The sequence below is a fragment of the Dipodomys merriami genome, unplaced genomic scaffold, assembly GCF_024711535.1.
Source record: "Dipodomys merriami isolate MVZ:Mamm:240054 unplaced genomic scaffold, mDipMer1.0.p SCAF_19, whole genome shotgun sequence".
NCBI lineage: Eukaryota > Metazoa > Chordata > Mammalia > Rodentia > Heteromyidae > Dipodomys > Dipodomys merriami.
In genome coordinates, this window is record NW_027203270.1 from 2,125,844 (window position 1) to 2,143,181 (window position 17,338).

Here is a 17,338-nt window from a genome sequence, read left to right on the forward strand (position 1 = left end):
GGGTAAAAAAACAACTGTCAATATATGGCCACTTACCTAATCCTGAGATGGCCCTGTACTCCACATGTGCTAATAGTGGGAAGTGATGACCCCAATAATCAAGAGTTGGACTTAGAAGAAAGAGAAATAACTCTTTCTTAGGCAAAAACACCAAATGCTGGCTGCAGTGACCCTGAAAATCCCAGACAATAGTGAAGAGTAGAATACTCCAAGGTGCTTATAGAACATACAACAGCCTACCAACACCTCAAACCACTCTTCCTTCATAGGTACTGTAATTATTCTCTATATTAACAAAGCATGACAAACTGGGAGCAGGACTTACACAACAGAATTTCATTTTCTCACAGATGGAAAGGCTGAAGTCCAAGGATCAAGGTATCTATCTGCAGGTCTGATTTCCTCTGTGGCCATTCTCTTGACTTGCGGTTTCAAATTTCTCCTATGTCCTCATGTGGTCCTTCCTGTTATACCCCTATAGGTATTTAGCATCTCTTCTCAACAGACACCAGTCTGTTGAAATAGGCACCACCCCTCATGAACCTCACTTTGACATGTTCACCTCTGTAAAAATTTTCAGTTCCAAATACATTGACATTCTGAGACAATGGTGGCAGAACCTCAACAAAAGAATAGGGGATGGGCCCACTCCAGCCCATGAGAAGCCCTCTCCCATTTACTCTTTTCATTTAATAAACAGGATCACGAGGGGACTGTGGCTTGTCTCCCATCCTCAGTTCTGATTAATGGTGGTATTCCAAAGAGTCTTTCAGAACTCCAGACAGAGGCTGTCCAGCCACACCACTGCCAATGTATCCAGTCACCAATATGCACACCAAATCCACAGGCCAGACACTTTTGTTTGTTGGAACTCAAAGCCTCACACATGCTATACAAGTGCTCTTCCACTTGAGCTATGCCCCCAGTCCTTTCCATATTTGTTCATTTTTTTTCCCAGATAGCTTCCTCTAGTGCCAACCTCTGATGGCAATACTCTACCTAGGCCTCCCATCTAGCCAAATTGGAAAATCTACATCTTGCCCCAGACATTCTTAAAATTGAGTATTTCTCTGAGAGGGATGGAACTAAACAGGAAGAAAGATTCTTCTACACAGTTTGAGGAGATTCAGCTAAAACGAAAGGGGGACAGGCACCCAAGCTTATGATTTGAAGCAATAAAGACTCTTTAAGGGCAAAAATGATGAGTTCTATGGATGTGTAAATGAGCCCAGAGAGGAATTCATCAGATGGGTAAATTACAAAATGAAAAAAGACTGTAACAAGTGAGAGAGAACAGTGAATATTTCAGTGTCTTTTCGTTCATAAGAAATTCATGAGCAACGTGTGTTGGAAATTTTGTTGGTTTTGCTGGTGAGGGAGAATTGTAAATATGTATAATATGTAAATACCTTTTATAATAAAAGCCCTGAAGATAAATGAGGCTGTCTGTACAGAAGCTGTGAACCATATCGGATGTTGATGTAACTGGCATCTCTCTAGAAATTACCATAATGCTTACAGGCCTTTGAAAGTTCCTGAGCTCTGGGAAAGAAATGCATAAATACTAACCAGAAAAACATATACAGACGCCTCGTTTTTCTCCTTTGCTTTTCCCTTTCTCTTTCTTTTCATTTCCTTGGGTTCATTTTCATGTGAGGAAGGTAACCTTAGCCTAGGTGGAACAGGGCTTTGGATCTAGACCTGGCCAGGTTCAAACAGGCCTTCCTTCCACCAACCACCGCGGAATCCCACCTCTAGGCCCTGTGAAAGTCGCTTTCCCCACCTGTGACACGCTTCTCGCCCTTGGGGAAGTCTGGATACAGCTGCAGAGTGAGGCCTAGGGCCACAGCTTTGGCGAGGGTTAAGTCACCTCAAGGTAGTGAGGTCATCTGGAGAGGATGCCAAATGAGCCACTGAAGTAAAGACCGACGAGAACGCGAGAAGGCCAACAGAAGCCAGGCCCCGCCCCCGAGGCCCCGCCCCGAGCCTCGCTCCCCCCACGTCCCGCCAGACCCCGCCCCTGGCCCTAGCTCCGGGCCCGAGGTCACGTCCAAAAACCACGCCCCCGACTCAAAGGCCACGCCCCCTGTGTCCGGCCACGCCCCCGTCCCATCCCCTGGTCTCTTCCCGGGCGGATTCCAGAGCCATGGCGCCTCAGGCGGCAGTGCCCGGGGCGCGCGCACTGTGGCGGGCCTGCAACGCGCTCATGGCCGCCTTCTTCGCGCTGGCCGCCTTCGTGCAGGTCAGCTGGGCTGGCGCGCGGCCGGGGGACTCCAGGCCCGGCTGCGGTGCCTGGCTGCGGGGCCGCAGGGGCGTTCGGGGTGCCGGGAGGACCAGCAGTGGGGGTACGTTTTGGGGAACCCCAGGCTGCCACTCTGTCACTTCCCATGGGACCGTGAGGGCAGCTGCCCGGCCCTTCGGCCTGAGGGGAGACGGGGAGACCCGGAGCAAAACCCTTTCCGATCATGCCTGACCTCATCCTGTCTGGTCTGCTTGTGGGATCGTCCTTAGAGCCCTTAGAACGCACCCATTCAGGAGTTTGAGGCAATTCTTGGGGGGCAGAGGGGGGGGTCTGTGGGTGTGTTAGAGCCACCTGCTGCATTCAGTCTGGAGCCCAGCAGTCCAGAGTTGCTAGACTATGAATGTTGCAGCGTCTGGCTATTTGCAAATGAAGAGAAAGAGCTAAACCAAACCTAGAAAATGGAACAGATGTCCACTAACACGGTGATGTTTTCGTGTTCCAGGTCAATGATCCAGATGTCCAACTAACACGGTGATGTTTTCGTGTTCCAGGTCAACGATCCAGATGCAGAGCTGTGGGTGGTGAGTAGGGGCCTCTTTCAAATTTAAAAAAAAAATGGCCCCCTAATTTGGTAGAGTTGTGTAAAGTGCACAAATCACACAGGTTGATCAGGTTGCCTCTCCTCCTGCTTCATGTGCTGGAAAAACTTAAAACATCAAACCTTTATTTCCTAATACAATGTGTGTTTATGTGTGTAACTGCTAAACTTTCCAGAGATAGTTCTTCCTGTTGAAACGCCAACAATCCTCATCCCTTAATCATACCACACTTATGAGTCCTATCATTTTCTCAATGCCTCAGTGTGCTGAACATTTAACATGCATTATCGCTAACCATGATAGCAATCATAAGAAGGAAGTGTGTAGGTTATTATGCAAATATTTGAGCATCCTTAGAGTTTAGTATCCTCAGTGGGCAGGTGCAGTGAAGGAACCAATTGTCCATGGCTACCAAGGAGCAGTCACATATTCTCTTTGAATAGATGTCATAACTGAGGATGCTGTTCTGGAGTGTTCTATCAACCAAACCTTCCTCCTGAGTTTCTAGCTAGAAACTCTAGCAAACAGTTGAGTAGGCAAAGGCAGGCTTAAGGTTAATGGTTCTGTTGATTCAGAGTTATTTTTAAGAAACCAACTAAAGCCCATAAAACCTACAATGTTCATCACTGCTGTGACTCGAGCCCTTTGGAGGGGATTGTCCCGTAAATGTCTTGAGACATTTGAATTTTGCAGTTGTGTGTGTGTGTGTGTGTGTGTGTGTGTGTGTGTGTGTGTGTGTGTGTGTGTGTGTGTGTGTGTGTGTGTGTGTGTGTGTGTGTGTGTGTGTGTATACTGGGGGCTTGAACTTAGGTCCTCATGTTCTTAGCCTAATGCTCAAGACTAACACCTACCATTTGAGCCACATCTATTTCCAGCTTTTTACTGGTTAATTGGAGATAAGAGGCTTACAAGCTTTTTTGCCCAAGCTGACCTCAAACTGTGATCCTCAGATCTGAATTCCTGAGTAGCTAGGATTACAGGCATAAGACACTAGCAACCAGCTTTGTCCCCAGTTTCTTTCAACACAGATGCACAAGACTGCACAGTGTCATAGAGGAGATAATGCTTAGGCTTTGGGATTATATTGACTGCGTGAATGAACAACAAGTGAAAACAGTGGAAATTATAATGAGAAATTCTAGTTAGGTTTGGGGGGAATTTTTTAGTGCAGTAGTATCACACTCTGGCATTGCCTGTCATGCCCCTGAATCACACCCAATCATCTCTTCCTCAGCACTGTGGCCCACATGATCTCAGGTAACAGCTATGGTAATAGCTGGTAGACAAGGGTAGTATTAGGAATAGCTGCATGGTAGTATTAGGAATAGCTGCATGGTCCTCAATGGCTGTGTGTTGAATTAAACTAAACATTGTAAGTGAGCACCATGATACAATTAGTTTACTTGACTATTTAGGAGGGAAGCAGGCAAGAATCCAAGCTGGCATGGTGATCAAGTTATATAAGAAAAGGTAGCTACTTCATAAAAGGTTACTAAAACCTAAAAGAAAATCATGGAGCTTGATGACAACTGATGTCAACTTTCTTTACTTTCTGGATATCTCCACACATCATGCATCTTGACATACTTCTTAACCCAGGTATTTCTTCTCTTTTTGCTTACAGGTGGTATACATGATACCTGCAGTACTGACTCTGCTTGTTGGATTGAACCCTCTTGTCACAGGTATGAACCTTGAATTCTGAATGGATAGCCACCAAATCAGATTTCCTTAGGATAATTCCTGAGAACCTGCCTACCCAACTCCCAGGACTCTATAAAGCACTGCTTCTAATTTCTGATTATAAGAGGAGTTCATTCTACTCCAAATCATCCTGACTCATCTTTAGGAAGGACTTGTTATACTTACTAATTTGGATCCAGGACTTCAAAGGCTGATATGGAATCTGCTGTACAGGTTAGCCCATAAGAGAGAAGGGTTTTAGCCATTGCATTGATTTCTTAAGCCACTAAACTCAGTGGCAATTGATACATAGTACATATTTATTATTTATAATTCTTTGCAAAGTTTTCTTAAAGCAATACCACACACCTTAATTTCTTTCTTATTTTGAATTTATTTAAAATCTATGTGTCTGAATTGCCACTTGTGAATAGAATCTGTCTATAATGTCAATAACAAATCTTAGTATACTATCATAAAATCTACAGCAATGCATTGCATACTTTTATATCCATTTCTCACTAAGCTATAAATCTCTCTTGAGCAGAATTATAGCCCATGCATCTTTGTATGACTTTAGCTTACATGTGCCTTAATCCATTTAAATTGCTGTTACAGAAAATATCATAGACTGGGAGGTTTATAAACAAGAGAGATGGATTTCTTCCAGTTCTGGAGGCTGGGAAGTCCAAGATCAAGTCATCAGCAAGTTTGGCCTCTGATGAAGGACTGCTTCCATCAGAGACAGCCCTTTTGCTGTGTGTTCTCCCCCAACAGTAGAGGACACACAGAGATTTCTCAGGCCTCTTTCCTGGGCACTAATCTAATTCACGAGTGTTCCATTCAGATGAACTGCTTACCGCCCCCCAAAGGTAGTATCTCATAGTACTATCACCTTAGGGTTAGGATTTCAATTTATCTATGTGAGGTGGACACAAGTATTCACTCTGTGCTTGAGTGACCAGGCATATAGTAGGTACTTGATGGTTGCTGAATAACTGAATGCCTGTAAAGCAGTCTTGTGTGTATGTTTATTCTGTACTCTGTGCCTCTTTTGTTATTGTTATTGGTCAGGGAGCTTGAACTCTGGGCCTGGACTCTGTTCCTGAGCTTTTCAGTTTAAGGTGAACACTCTACCAATTGAGCCACAGTGCTACTCCCTGTTTTCTGGTGGCTCATTGGAGATAAGAGTCGTATGGGCTTTCCTGCCCAAGCTGGTTTTGAACTGCAATCCTCAGATCTCAGCCTCCTGAGTAGCTAGGACTTCAGGCCTGATCCACCAGTGCCCGGCATCTGTGCCTTTTTTTTTTTTTAACCTCTTACAAAAATCTCCCAGTGAGTATACACATAAAGAGCTCAATTAAAATAACTGGTTTATTTGCATACAAGTGACCAAGTGTTGGGGAAAACAGGATCTTACCTTTCATAGTCCTGAGAAATTCTCAACAAACTTTAGGTTGAGTCAGGTGCTGGGGGCTTACTTCTATAACCCAAGCTACTCAGGAGACTAAGATTTGAAGATCCCAATTCAAAGCCAGCCTGGAGGAAAAAAAATATGTGGGAATCTTAATCTATAATAAGTCACTCAAAACCCAGAAATTGAGGTATGTTCAAGAAGTAAAGCACCAGCCATAGCTGAGTAAGAGTGTGAGACCCTGAGTTCAGCCTGTTACCAGCACAAAGACACAAAAACACAAAAACTCTTAGACTGAACACTTTTATAACTAGAACACTGTCTGTTAGAAAAAAATACTCCTTTTGATGAGGACTGTCAATCCTGAAAGATTATTCTTCACTTTCTTTAAAACAGCTTCTACTAAGAGGGCTTGAATGTTCCCAATGGCTTTTGGATGATTCTCACCTTCATGGGGAAAATTCTAGTTCCTTATATACCTTGGCTCCTTTTTTAGGACCCTTAATTTCTTATCTTCATCCTTAAAGTGGATGAGTTAGGGCTTCATCAATTACAGTCCAGACAGAAATAATCTAAAATATGCTATCAACTAAGAAGTAATTAAACTGGTGATGTTCACTGAAAAAAAGTTATGGGTGATGCTGCCTGTAGGCACTAGACTCACCCAAGACTTCTCTCTACCTCTTATTTCTACCATTTGCTGCCCTCACTTTACTCCTAGGCTCCACAGGGTAATTCTTGGTGCTCCGTGCAGCTCCAAGTTCACAGAACAATGCTCAACAAAAGAGACTCCCATTTCTTCACTACCAAAGGCCCAGAAGTGAGTTATTGGCCTTGGTTCACTATCTATTGGCCTTGAGACAAATCATGGCATCAAATCATGGACCACATAGAACAAGAGGTGTGGAAAGGGTAAGTCTCATAAAGAAAATAATGATACTACTCATGGAAATGGGAAATGCTAGACAACCAAAAACAATTTTTTCAGTGAAGTTTATAGGTAATGCACATTATAACCTCTATGTTGTCTCTTTGGAATCTCTTTCCTGAAAGCAGTTTATGACATGACAGGTACTAAGAGATTGTTTCTGGTTGTGTTCCAGTGACTAATAGCATCAAGATTTGTATTTGTAGGGAACTTTATTTGGAAGAGCATCTCTGCAATACACATGGTGTTTTGTATGGCGTGGGCTGTAGGTTTGGCGTACCATCTCCTGATTCACTCACAACAGAACATCTTACATGAAGAAGAAGGCAGGTGAGCAGTAACTTTTGCTCTTTGGATGGGTAGGGTGAAACCAAGAAACCCTTTATTTCTTTGTAATGCCAGTTTAACTGTGCACAGTGATGATTTAACTACCCCAACTGTACCACGAGAAGCAAGGAAAGTAACACGTCTTCAGTAAGCTGAAGAAACTGAGGAAATGATGGGGTCAGGATTCAAAACCCACCTATCAGATTCCATGATTACCTACACCCAAAGTCATTACCTATTCCATTCTATTACTGTAGGCAGCTGGACCTTGACCTCCCTGTAACAAAGCCAAGGTACAACACAGTGACCTAAACCTCTACTAAGATAGTAGTAACTCTGTCAGCATTTCCATTCACCTCTGGCTAAGTCAAAGTCCTCAAATGTGAACAGCTGCCTCTGAGGTCAATATTTTATAACCACCTCTGCCAGGCTCACCCTCCTGTGTCACATGTCATCTCCTCCGATCACCATGAACCTTTACTCTCCTGTTACTACCTCTTCCTTTTCCTCCTCCTACCCTTGACTCTTGGCCTTACTGAGAGACTATTTACTTTCTTTTCTACCCCCTGCTATTTTCCAAGTCCAACTTATGAAATAGTCATCAGTACTAAGGTGTGCTTTGTCATCTGTGGGAAACTAGAGAGTCAACCTGGCTAGGACTGTATATGGGATATAAACCAAACAGGTTGAATGCCTCCAATTTAAGCCCGGGAATTAGTATGGTGAGCTTCAAGTAGGACCTTCAGTGGCACTGACAGAAGATGATTGTTGTTTTTTGCTTTTAATCCTATGTAAAAGTCATGTGCTTTTAAACACATATCCAGAAGCACATATGCACTACAACAGTAATCTGATTCTTACTACAAACTATGCATCTCCCTTCAGGCTCCAACTACTACTAAAAATGTATACAGATTTGAGCTCATCCTGCCTAACACTGAGGTCTCAGACAAGTAGAGATAATGAAATTTATCTGGGCTTGTTTTCTTGGTTGTACTTTTCCCCGTAGTGGTAAGGGAGTAAGGTGCAGGCACTTCACATCATGAAATGTGAAACTGTTTTCCAGGGAGCTGTCTGGCCTGGTGATCATCACAGCATGGATGGGGCTATGTCACAGCTCAGCAAAGTAAGTTTTCAACCTTCCATTCAAATCAGGTGACCCCAAGGTTGGTAAAATCAGGTAGCAAGTGAATTTTTTTTAATGTACTGGAACTGGGGCTTGAACTCAGGGTTTCAATCTCTCCTTTAGCTTTTTTTCTCAAGGCTGGTGCTCTACCACTTATATTACACTCCTAGTTCTGGAATTTTGCTGGTCAGTGGGAGATAAGACTCTCTTGTATTTGTCTGCCAAGCTGGCTTTTAACCGTGATCCTCAGATCCCTACTTCCTAGGTAGCTAGGATTATAGGCATGAGCCAGCAATACTTGGCTTCAAGAGAAAATTTAGACATGTATGTGAACAATAATCTTTAAAGAAAATCTTTCTACCCTAATCTTACCTTTTCATAAGGGAAGTGACTGACAGATCATTTGTATGTTCATGAACCCCATGTGTAGTGTGTGTTCTTCAAGGAAACAGTCATCTCAGACAGAAACTTCAGAAAAGAAGGAAAAGTGGGGAACAGGGGGAGCGGGGAGGATTGGGCGGGGGGGGGGACTGGGGGAGGATGGGAAGGGATGAGAAGGGGAAACAAAAGAAGAGGCTACAATGCTTGATAAGTAATGTACTCATTGTCTTGCCCTTGTAATTGTAACCCCTCTGTATAGTATTTTCACAATAAAAAAATAAATAAAATGAAAAAAAAGAAGGAAAAGCAAGGAAAATACAAACATGTAAGATACATATAAAATGGATATTAACAAAACAATAGTAGCGATGTTTCATTGAGTTTAAAAATCTAGAATAAAAATACATAACAAGAGTAGGATGTATGTTTGAAGGGTATAAATGGAGTTAAGTTTTTTATAGATCTTGGATTGTCTAAGAAGAGTTAAAGTACAGATGTTGTCGTCTTTCGCATAGCACTAAGAGAATAGGAAATGAATAGAGAAGATAGTACAAAAATGGGAAGTAGGAGGCAAGTGGCACAAATTGGAAGCACATGTTAAGATAGAGATGAAAAATCCAGATACACCAGAAATTATGTCAAAAGTTTACCAGATATTCTGGTTAAGAGTCAAAACTTTCCAAAATGCACCGAGACTTAAAATCCAAATCTCCACTGTTCATAGAAGACAATCTTTGATATACAAATATAGAAATACCAAATGTCAAAAGGTAGAAATGTATTATCTGTGTGTGGTGCTTCATGCCTGTAATCTCCTGTCATTAGGAGGCAGGAAGATCATGAGTTCTAGGCCAGCCTGTGGTATATACTGTGCACACACACACACTCATGCATTCATATTTTAGGTATCATTTTATTTAAAATGTACTCATTTTTAATAATTGTGTACAATGTCTACATGGCTTCCTAGTCAAATCTATAAAATAAGACATATTTGGGAAAAAAGCCCTAACTTCTTTTTTTTAATTTTTTATTGTAAAGATACTATACAGAGGGTTACAGTTACATGAATAAGATAATGAGTACACTTCCTATTGAGCATTGTTACCCCCTCCATTGTTTTCCCTCTACCATCCCTTCCCTCCCTACCTTCCCCGAGGTTCTTTTTTTTTTTTTAATTGTGATTAAGTGATTACATAATTTCCCAAATTTTACAGTATTGTGGAATAATGATGCTCATTTTAAGTCACAAGTTCATTCTAACTTTCCTGGAGCAAATTGTCTATCACAGTCTATAACATATAACGGTGTATACACCATACATGTGATCAGCAGCATGGGGATATTTAGTAGTGGTTTGACCAGATGAGTGGGAGTTCTTTGTTTCTTAAGTCCTGTTAGTTTTGTTGTATCACCTAACATTTTAGATTTAGCATCCACTTATCAGGGAGACCATGTACTGTTTGTCTCTTTGCTCTTAAGCCCTAACTTCTTTATTGAATCCTAAATCCTTTCCCTATATGTGAGCTCTTTTCAGTTTTATAGCTTATCCCATGGATTTTCAGTGCAACAAATAGAAACATATGTATTAATTCCTGCCTACCATAGATGAGTGGTAGTGAGCTGTAAGCAGTGTACCTAGGCTTTCTGACCTATGTCTTAGAGCTCATTATAATATACAAAGCCTTTCTTATTCCATGGCTCTGTTTAGATTATATCCACGATTTTGCCATTAAAAATAGCGCTGCAATTAATAACCTTCTACATATATCTAATGGTTTTAGAAGTATGGCTTTGGGATTGCTGGATCAAAGTATAATTGCATCATTAATATTTCACTGTGCTTCCTCAGACTCTCCTCCACAGGGATTGCTGTGTGTTTTGTATTAACTCTAGCCATCAATAAGCGTGACTTTCCCTAGGCCCTAGCCAATAGAACATATTGTTAAAATTTTGAACTTTTACTAATTGGATAGTTGAGAAGGGGATAGACTTTTGATTTAATTGGTCTTATTAAGAGCAAACTTAAGGGCTAGGAATGTAGCTTAGTGGTAGAGCACCTGCCTAGCATGTTTAAGCCCTTGTGTCCAATCCCCATCCAAGAAAGAAGAGAGATTAAAGACACTTGAGCCACACCTCCACGCCTTTTTGCTTTGATTATAATTGAGATAGGATCTTATCTTCATGTCTAGACTGGCATGGACTGTGATCCTCTAATTTACACTTCCCATGTAGCTGGGATGACAGGTGTGCAACACCACATTTAGTGTTTTATTGCTTGAGATAAAATTGGGTCCCCTGCACTTTTGTTTTTTGTTTTTTTGGGGGGGGGAGGGGGTCAGTTGTGGGGCCTGAACTCTGAACCTGGGTGCTGTCCCTCAGCTCTTTAGCTCAAGGCTAGTGCTCTACCGCTTGAGTCATAGTACCACCTCCAGCTTTTTCGGCTTATGTGGTGCTGAGGAATCAAACCCAGGGCCTCATGCATGCAAAGCAAGCATTCTATCACTGAGCCCAGTCCCCTGCACTTTTATGGCATCTCTTGCTTGCACTTCTTGCCTAGGTTCGCTTCAAATCATCTACCCCACTCCTTCCTCCCAACTAGCCAGGATTGCAGGCATACCTATCATACCCAGCTTATATTTCTTTTTCTCTGAAACATTGGTCCATCTCCAGGATATAGTTAAATTTAATTGTCAGATTTAGTGTTATTTATCTTTAGAAGAACTTTATATGCCTGAAATTCAATTGTCAGATTTAGTATTATTTATCTTTAGAAGAACTTTATATGCCTGGGCAATTAACCCTTGGTTATAAGTCCAGAACTACTTTCTTGTGCAATTTGTTATTGTTTTCACTTTACCATGGGCAAGTTTTTATTTTGTTATATTCATTAAGGCAATTTTGATCATCCTTGTTGATTCTTCATTTAGAACCACTCGTGTGAAAACATACTTCCCTTCACACTATAAAGAGACTGACATAAATTTTCTTGTAATATATGTGTGGTTTCAGTTTTACATTTAAATCTTCAGAATTGGGCTGAGGGTGTAGCTCAGTGGTAAAGTAGTTGCCTATGTTCAAGGTTCTGGGTTCAATCCCCGGTATAGCCAAAACAACAAAATTCCTTATAGATAAACCCGAGGTAATGACATGAATAAGGAATAAGAGAGTCAATATTATCTTTTTCCATAGTTACCTAGTCATCTAAGCACTACTTATTAAGAAGTCCACTTAGGATGCCAAAGAAAGACACTTTTTAATGACCATTTCTATTCATCAAAAAGATATAACAGTTCTAATTTTTTATTAATTTTTTATTGTGAAAATACCATACAGAGGGGTTACAATTACATGGGCAAGGAAGTGAGTATGTTTCTTACCAAGCATTGTTGCCTCCTCCTTTGTTTCCCCTTACCATCCCTGCCCTCCCATCTCCCCCCCCCCACCAAAGTTGTAAAGTTCGTTTTTTGACATATTCTAAATTTTATGTGCCTAACAACATAGCTAAAACTTATACCATAAAATTTGAGAGGTAAAAACTTTTCACTCTAGTTATTGTGGAAGACATTAAAGTATTTCTCTTATTCTTTAATATAGCAAGAAGACAAAAAATAAAAATATAAGACTTGAACCACACCATAAGAAATTTGGCCTAATGGACATTGTTAGACCATCTGAATATGAATGGTAGAATTCATGTTCTTATTAATACATGTTTAATATTAAAAAACGTAAGTCCCCACACATTGCAAAGGACTATAGGTTTCAAGACTATAGATTTCAAATCCTGTGATGATTTTTTTATCACAGTGCAATTAAGCTATTAACTACTAACCATAATTAGGTGATTTCTGTACTTATGGAAGTTAGGAAATACAGTTTCAAATAATGTTTGGAACAGAGAATGAATCACAATGGAGATTAACATGTTTTGTACAGAATTAGTAAAGTATTACATACCAAAATTTGTGGGATGCCACTAAAAATCATGCTTAAAAGCTTTATATATAGCTATGTGTGTGTGTGTGTGTGTGTGAGAGAGAGAGAGAGAGAGAGAGAGAGAGAGAGAGAGAGAGAGAGAGAGAGAGAGAGAGGAGAGAGGAGAGAGAGAGGCCAAATTTAATGAGTTAAGCTTCTAAGAAGTTAGGAAAAAGCCAGGCACTAGTAGATCATACCTTTAATCCTAGGGAGTAAAGACTGGGGGAAATCACAGTTCCAGGCCACTCAGTTTTATGAGTTGCATCACAACAGGAAAAGCTGATTCAGGTGGTCACTAGGTACCTGCCAAGCAAGGACAAGGCTTTGAGTTCAAGCCCTAGTACTGTCAAAATTGAAAAGAAATAAATAAAGGTGGGTGGAAAAAGCAAGTTAAACTCAAAGTAGAAAAGAAGATAAACATAATAGCAGAATCCTCTTGAGAGCTTCTCCAGAGGCTGAGATCTGAGGATCAAGGTTGGAAGCCAGCCTGGGCAGAAAAAGCCAAACCTCTTATCTCATTAATCAGCAAAAAGCTGGAATTGGAGCTATGGCTCAAGTGGTAGAGTGTCAGTAAAGAGAGAGCTTGAGGTCCTTAGTTCAAGCCCCAGTACTGAAACTAAAGAATCCTAAGGGGACACTTTGGACAACTTTATGATATTAAATTTGAACATTTTTATCAAGGGAACAAATTCTTTTTAAAATTCGATTGAGAATACAAAAACTATTTGAAACAAAGGACTTGGTGCTATAAATCATTTTAAAGACTATATTTGGCCTTATCAATTCTCTTATTTTTATATTAATTTTTATTTCACTAATTTCTGCTTTTATCTTCCTGTTTCTGTTTAACTTGCTGCTTTGTTCCTAATTTCTTGAAATAGAGAATACATATCTTTATGGACTCTAAACTCATTAATTTCCAGCCTTTTCTTCTTAAATAAAGTCTATAATTAAATTTTCCCCAAAAGAAAACTCTAGGCCTAGAGAGCACAGCTGGAGAAATCTAACACTTAAGAAAGAAATGATGCCAGCCATCAACAAACACTTCTAGGAACAGGAAAAGAAGTCACACTTTCTGATTCACTGATGAGGACAAAACTTGCCAAGAGCACTTAAAAGGATGGGGGGATTATTACATAGTGATCATAATCATGATCACAGATGGAAAAATCTAAAGAAAACATTAACAAATTAAATCCTGAAATAGACATTATAGATACCTTACAGACATCATTAGGTAGGATAAGATATTTGCAACACAGACAACAAAGATTTAAATGGAAGGATTTTCTACAGGTAAGTAATATTTTGATAGAAAAACATTAAAATGTCATCTTATGCTTTAACAATTCAATATTTGTACTTGCTTCCAAAGTAATCTATGATCTTAGCAGACTTTTACTTATAATAGTTTTCATATGTCTTTACAGGAATCCAGTTGGTGGAAGAATTCATTTGGTGATGGCCATTACAATTGCTCTTCTCCCATTGATTTCATGGGTCTACATATACATAAACAAAGAGATGAGGGCCACTTGGCCAACTCATTGCAAGACAGTCATTTAAAGAAACTCAAGGATTATATTTTTTGAATTGGTACTTTCAATTCTTTTTTTAATATACATATTAGGGTAACAGGACAGTTTTTCAGATCAAGAAATTTAGCTAATTGTAGGGTTGATTTAAAGATCTTACAAACTTTTGTGGAATGGAGCTGATAAAGTGCTTATCTAGCAAACCCCAATGCTACCACAAAAGCAAAAACAAAAAATAAATATTTAAAGCTGTCTACCCTGCAATGTAAGATTGAATGAGACAAATAAGAGAAGTGGAGTCTATCAATCTCTGGAAGCCTTTTTTCTGAAGAATATTGTGCCTGTAGTGTAGTGGCAAAGCTAATGGAGTTGTAATTCACTTTACCACTGCCCATGTTGATTGGGCAAATATATAAACCTCCTGATATTTCCTTATCTATAACATTAGTGTCAGATTGCCTACATACTTAGTCACTACAACCAAAGGCACTTAGAATATATCAAGTGCTTGTAGAGTACAAAGGACCACATGTCATTAAAATCAAGGGACTAGCGTTTGGGCACTATTTTGCAGCTGATGTAGAGTCAGAAAGGACTATGTCACTGAACTAATCTCATTATACTGAATGGGTGAGTACATGAACTAGATGAGAACTCAAAAGAAACCAAAGGAATAGTCATGACTTGAAAAAGTTGGATGGAGAAAAGGAATTTGGAACCAATTAAGAAAGAAATAGAGAATATTAGTTACTCATATATTCTATTCTAAATGATAAATAAGGCCAAAAGCCATGTTTATAATTGGATGTCAAAAGTGACCTTAGGAAGGAGATTATTTTAGGGTTATACTCTCCAGTATGGCACCACTATCTACTGAGTTAAATTGCTATTGAGCACTTGAAATGCAGCGAGGGTGATTGAGAAGTAATTTTTAAGTGTGTATATCTGTGTGTGCACGCATGCACCAGTTCTGGGGCTTGAATTCAAAGCCTTGTGCTCTAGCTAGCTTATTGCTCATGGCTGAGCCATGCTTGCAGTCTGGCATTTTGCTTGTTAATTGGAAATCTTCCAGAATTGGCTTTGAACTTCAGTTCTCCACATTTCAGTCCCTTGAATAGATAAGAGTATATGCAAGAGCCACTGGCACTGGGTATTCTTAAAATTTTTTCATTCTAATTTAAAAATTGATTTTTCAATCCTTAGAAAACATTTTAAGTATGCTAGGAACAACATGGGTACATGAATCTTTTTCAGATGCAAATTTGGAGATCTAAATCCATATTAAATTTTTACAATAACAAATTAAGTGTCCAAATGGATGGGCTATGAGTGTAAAACACACAGTAGGTTTTTTAAATGTTATACAAATAGTAAAATATTTTTATATTAATTACATAGTGAAATGCCAATATTTTGATATGTTGGGTTAAATAAATGATTAAAATCAAGTTTGTTGCTATTTACTTTTTTCATTAAGTTATAGAAATTTATTTTAAATAACCTACAGTTGTTTAAAAGGGAATTCATGATAAAAATAGAAGATACTTGAGGAAAGATGTGGAAAATGGACTATGCACACACACTAACAATGTCTCTAAAATTAATGATTATAGCAAAAAATGTCTTCATATTAAAATTCTTTTTCTTTCTCCATTTTTATACAATTACAAAAGAAAATAATAAAAGCCCTAAAATCTTGATTATTCTTATTTTTTTGAGGGGACCAAATACTCATTTTCCTCTAAACTCACTGACCTGTGGAACTTTTTTTTTTTTTCCAGGTAAGGGGTAGGTTTATTAATCATTACGGCTGGCACTAGGCCATCTTGGTCCTCCACGCGGTGGGGAAAGGCCTGGGAAAGAGAGCTGGGAGAGCTGGGAAAGAGAGGAAAGAGAGAAAAGAGAGAAAAGAGCTAGAAAAGAGCTAGAAAGGAGCAGAGAGAGAAGGGAGCTGGGAAAGAGAAGGAAAGAGCTGAGAAAGAGCTAGAAAAGAGGAGAGAGAGCAGAGAGAGTGGCCTGTGGAACTTTTTATACAATGAAAGTTCTCACATGCATGTCTGGTTTTTAAAAAGAAAAAGATGGATATCTTAAAGGGTATCTTAAAGGATATCTTAAAGGATATCTGAGAGAATGCTCAGAACAAAGGATGATGGGAAAATTATTTCAGCACTGATTATTTCATTATCTTTAGACTCACTTGCCCTTCATCCCTCCCAACCCCAATCTACACGATCATAAAGATCAAGAAAAAGGCTTAAATATTTTAAAATAATTAAAAAGAAATAAAAATTCACATTTAAAAAGGAACACACTCAAGTCAGGAAATACTTTCCCATCATGCTTTTCTGTGAACAGGTGTCTGAACCAAAACACTGCCGTGTCATAACTGCTTCAAGTTTAATGAAAACTGGTTCCCATGATAATAGAGTGACAACTCTTAACAGGTGCACTGGGTTTTTGTTCTACTTAATCTTAAATTGTTTACTTCTTAAAATATGACTGCTAGAATGTTTAAAATTTTTAATGTGGTTCACATATTTCAGATGGGTATCTGAATGGTAACTTTTCTACATATGCTATAATCAAGCCAACTCTGGTCAGATACCATTTCATCAGAATTAGGAAATTCTGAAGCATTGAGTTAGTGCCTACCATAGATCAAGAGAATGAAGATGAGTGATAATCTGTCTCTTTATAGTTCAATAAAACAGTAAGTAGTGTATGTTTATTACAGAAGGTATGTATTGTTTTGTCTTTGTGACAGTGGCTTCTGAAGTCACCTTATCAGGGAAATGGCATGTACTTTTTGTATGTATATGCCATTACTCAAGGCTCTTCATGATATGGTCCTACTCTATCCTTTTCTGCCAGGCCCCAAGACCTTTCTAGTGGACATTCATAACACTGCTAGTCATTCCTAAATTTAGCTGGTCTTTGGTGCTCTTGTTATTCAACATGAAATGCTTTTCTCCATTTATTCCATTTTCTTATCATCTCCAGTCCCCTCAAACATAATGTGTTCCTCCCACATTTTTGTATGGCATTCAGTTTCACACATTTGTATCTGTGCATGTCTCTCCCTTATGGAAAGTTCTATGAGTATAGAAGGACATTAGTCATCTCTT

The 17,338-nt window shown here is 39.5% G+C and overlaps 1 protein-coding gene across 1 annotated transcript; it reads left to right on the forward strand.

Annotated features, from left to right (window-relative positions):
• The first annotated feature begins 2,142 nt into the window (after positions 1–2,142).
• Tmem220 (transmembrane protein 220) lies at positions 2,143–15,852 on the forward strand. Its single transcript, XM_070026952.1, has 6 exons — positions 2,143–2,242; positions 2,794–2,823; positions 4,466–4,526; positions 7,073–7,196; positions 8,260–8,319; positions 14,109–15,852. The coding sequence occupies exons 1-6, from the start codon at positions 2,147–2,149 to the stop codon at positions 14,242–14,244; spliced, it is 507 nt and encodes a 168-aa protein (XP_069883053.1). The 5' UTR covers positions 2,143–2,146; the 3' UTR covers positions 14,245–15,852.
• Positions 15,853–17,338: the final 1,486 nt, after the last annotated feature.

What these genes read in the sequence shown, in the direction of transcription:
- Tmem220 (XM_070026952.1), top strand. Translation starts at nt 2,147, where the DNA reads ATGGCGCCTCAGGCGGCAGTGCCCGGGGCGCGCGCACTGTGGCGGGCC. An exon ending in CGCTGGCCGCCTTCGTGCAG is followed by an intron (nt 2,243 to 2,793) that starts GTCAGCTGGGCT and finishes TTCGTGTTCCAG; the next exon opens with GTCAACGATCCAGATGCAGA. An exon ending in ATTGAACCCTCTTGTCACAG is followed by an intron (nt 4,527 to 7,072) that starts GTATGAACCTTG and finishes TTGTATTTGTAG; the next exon opens with GGAACTTTATTTGGAAGAGC.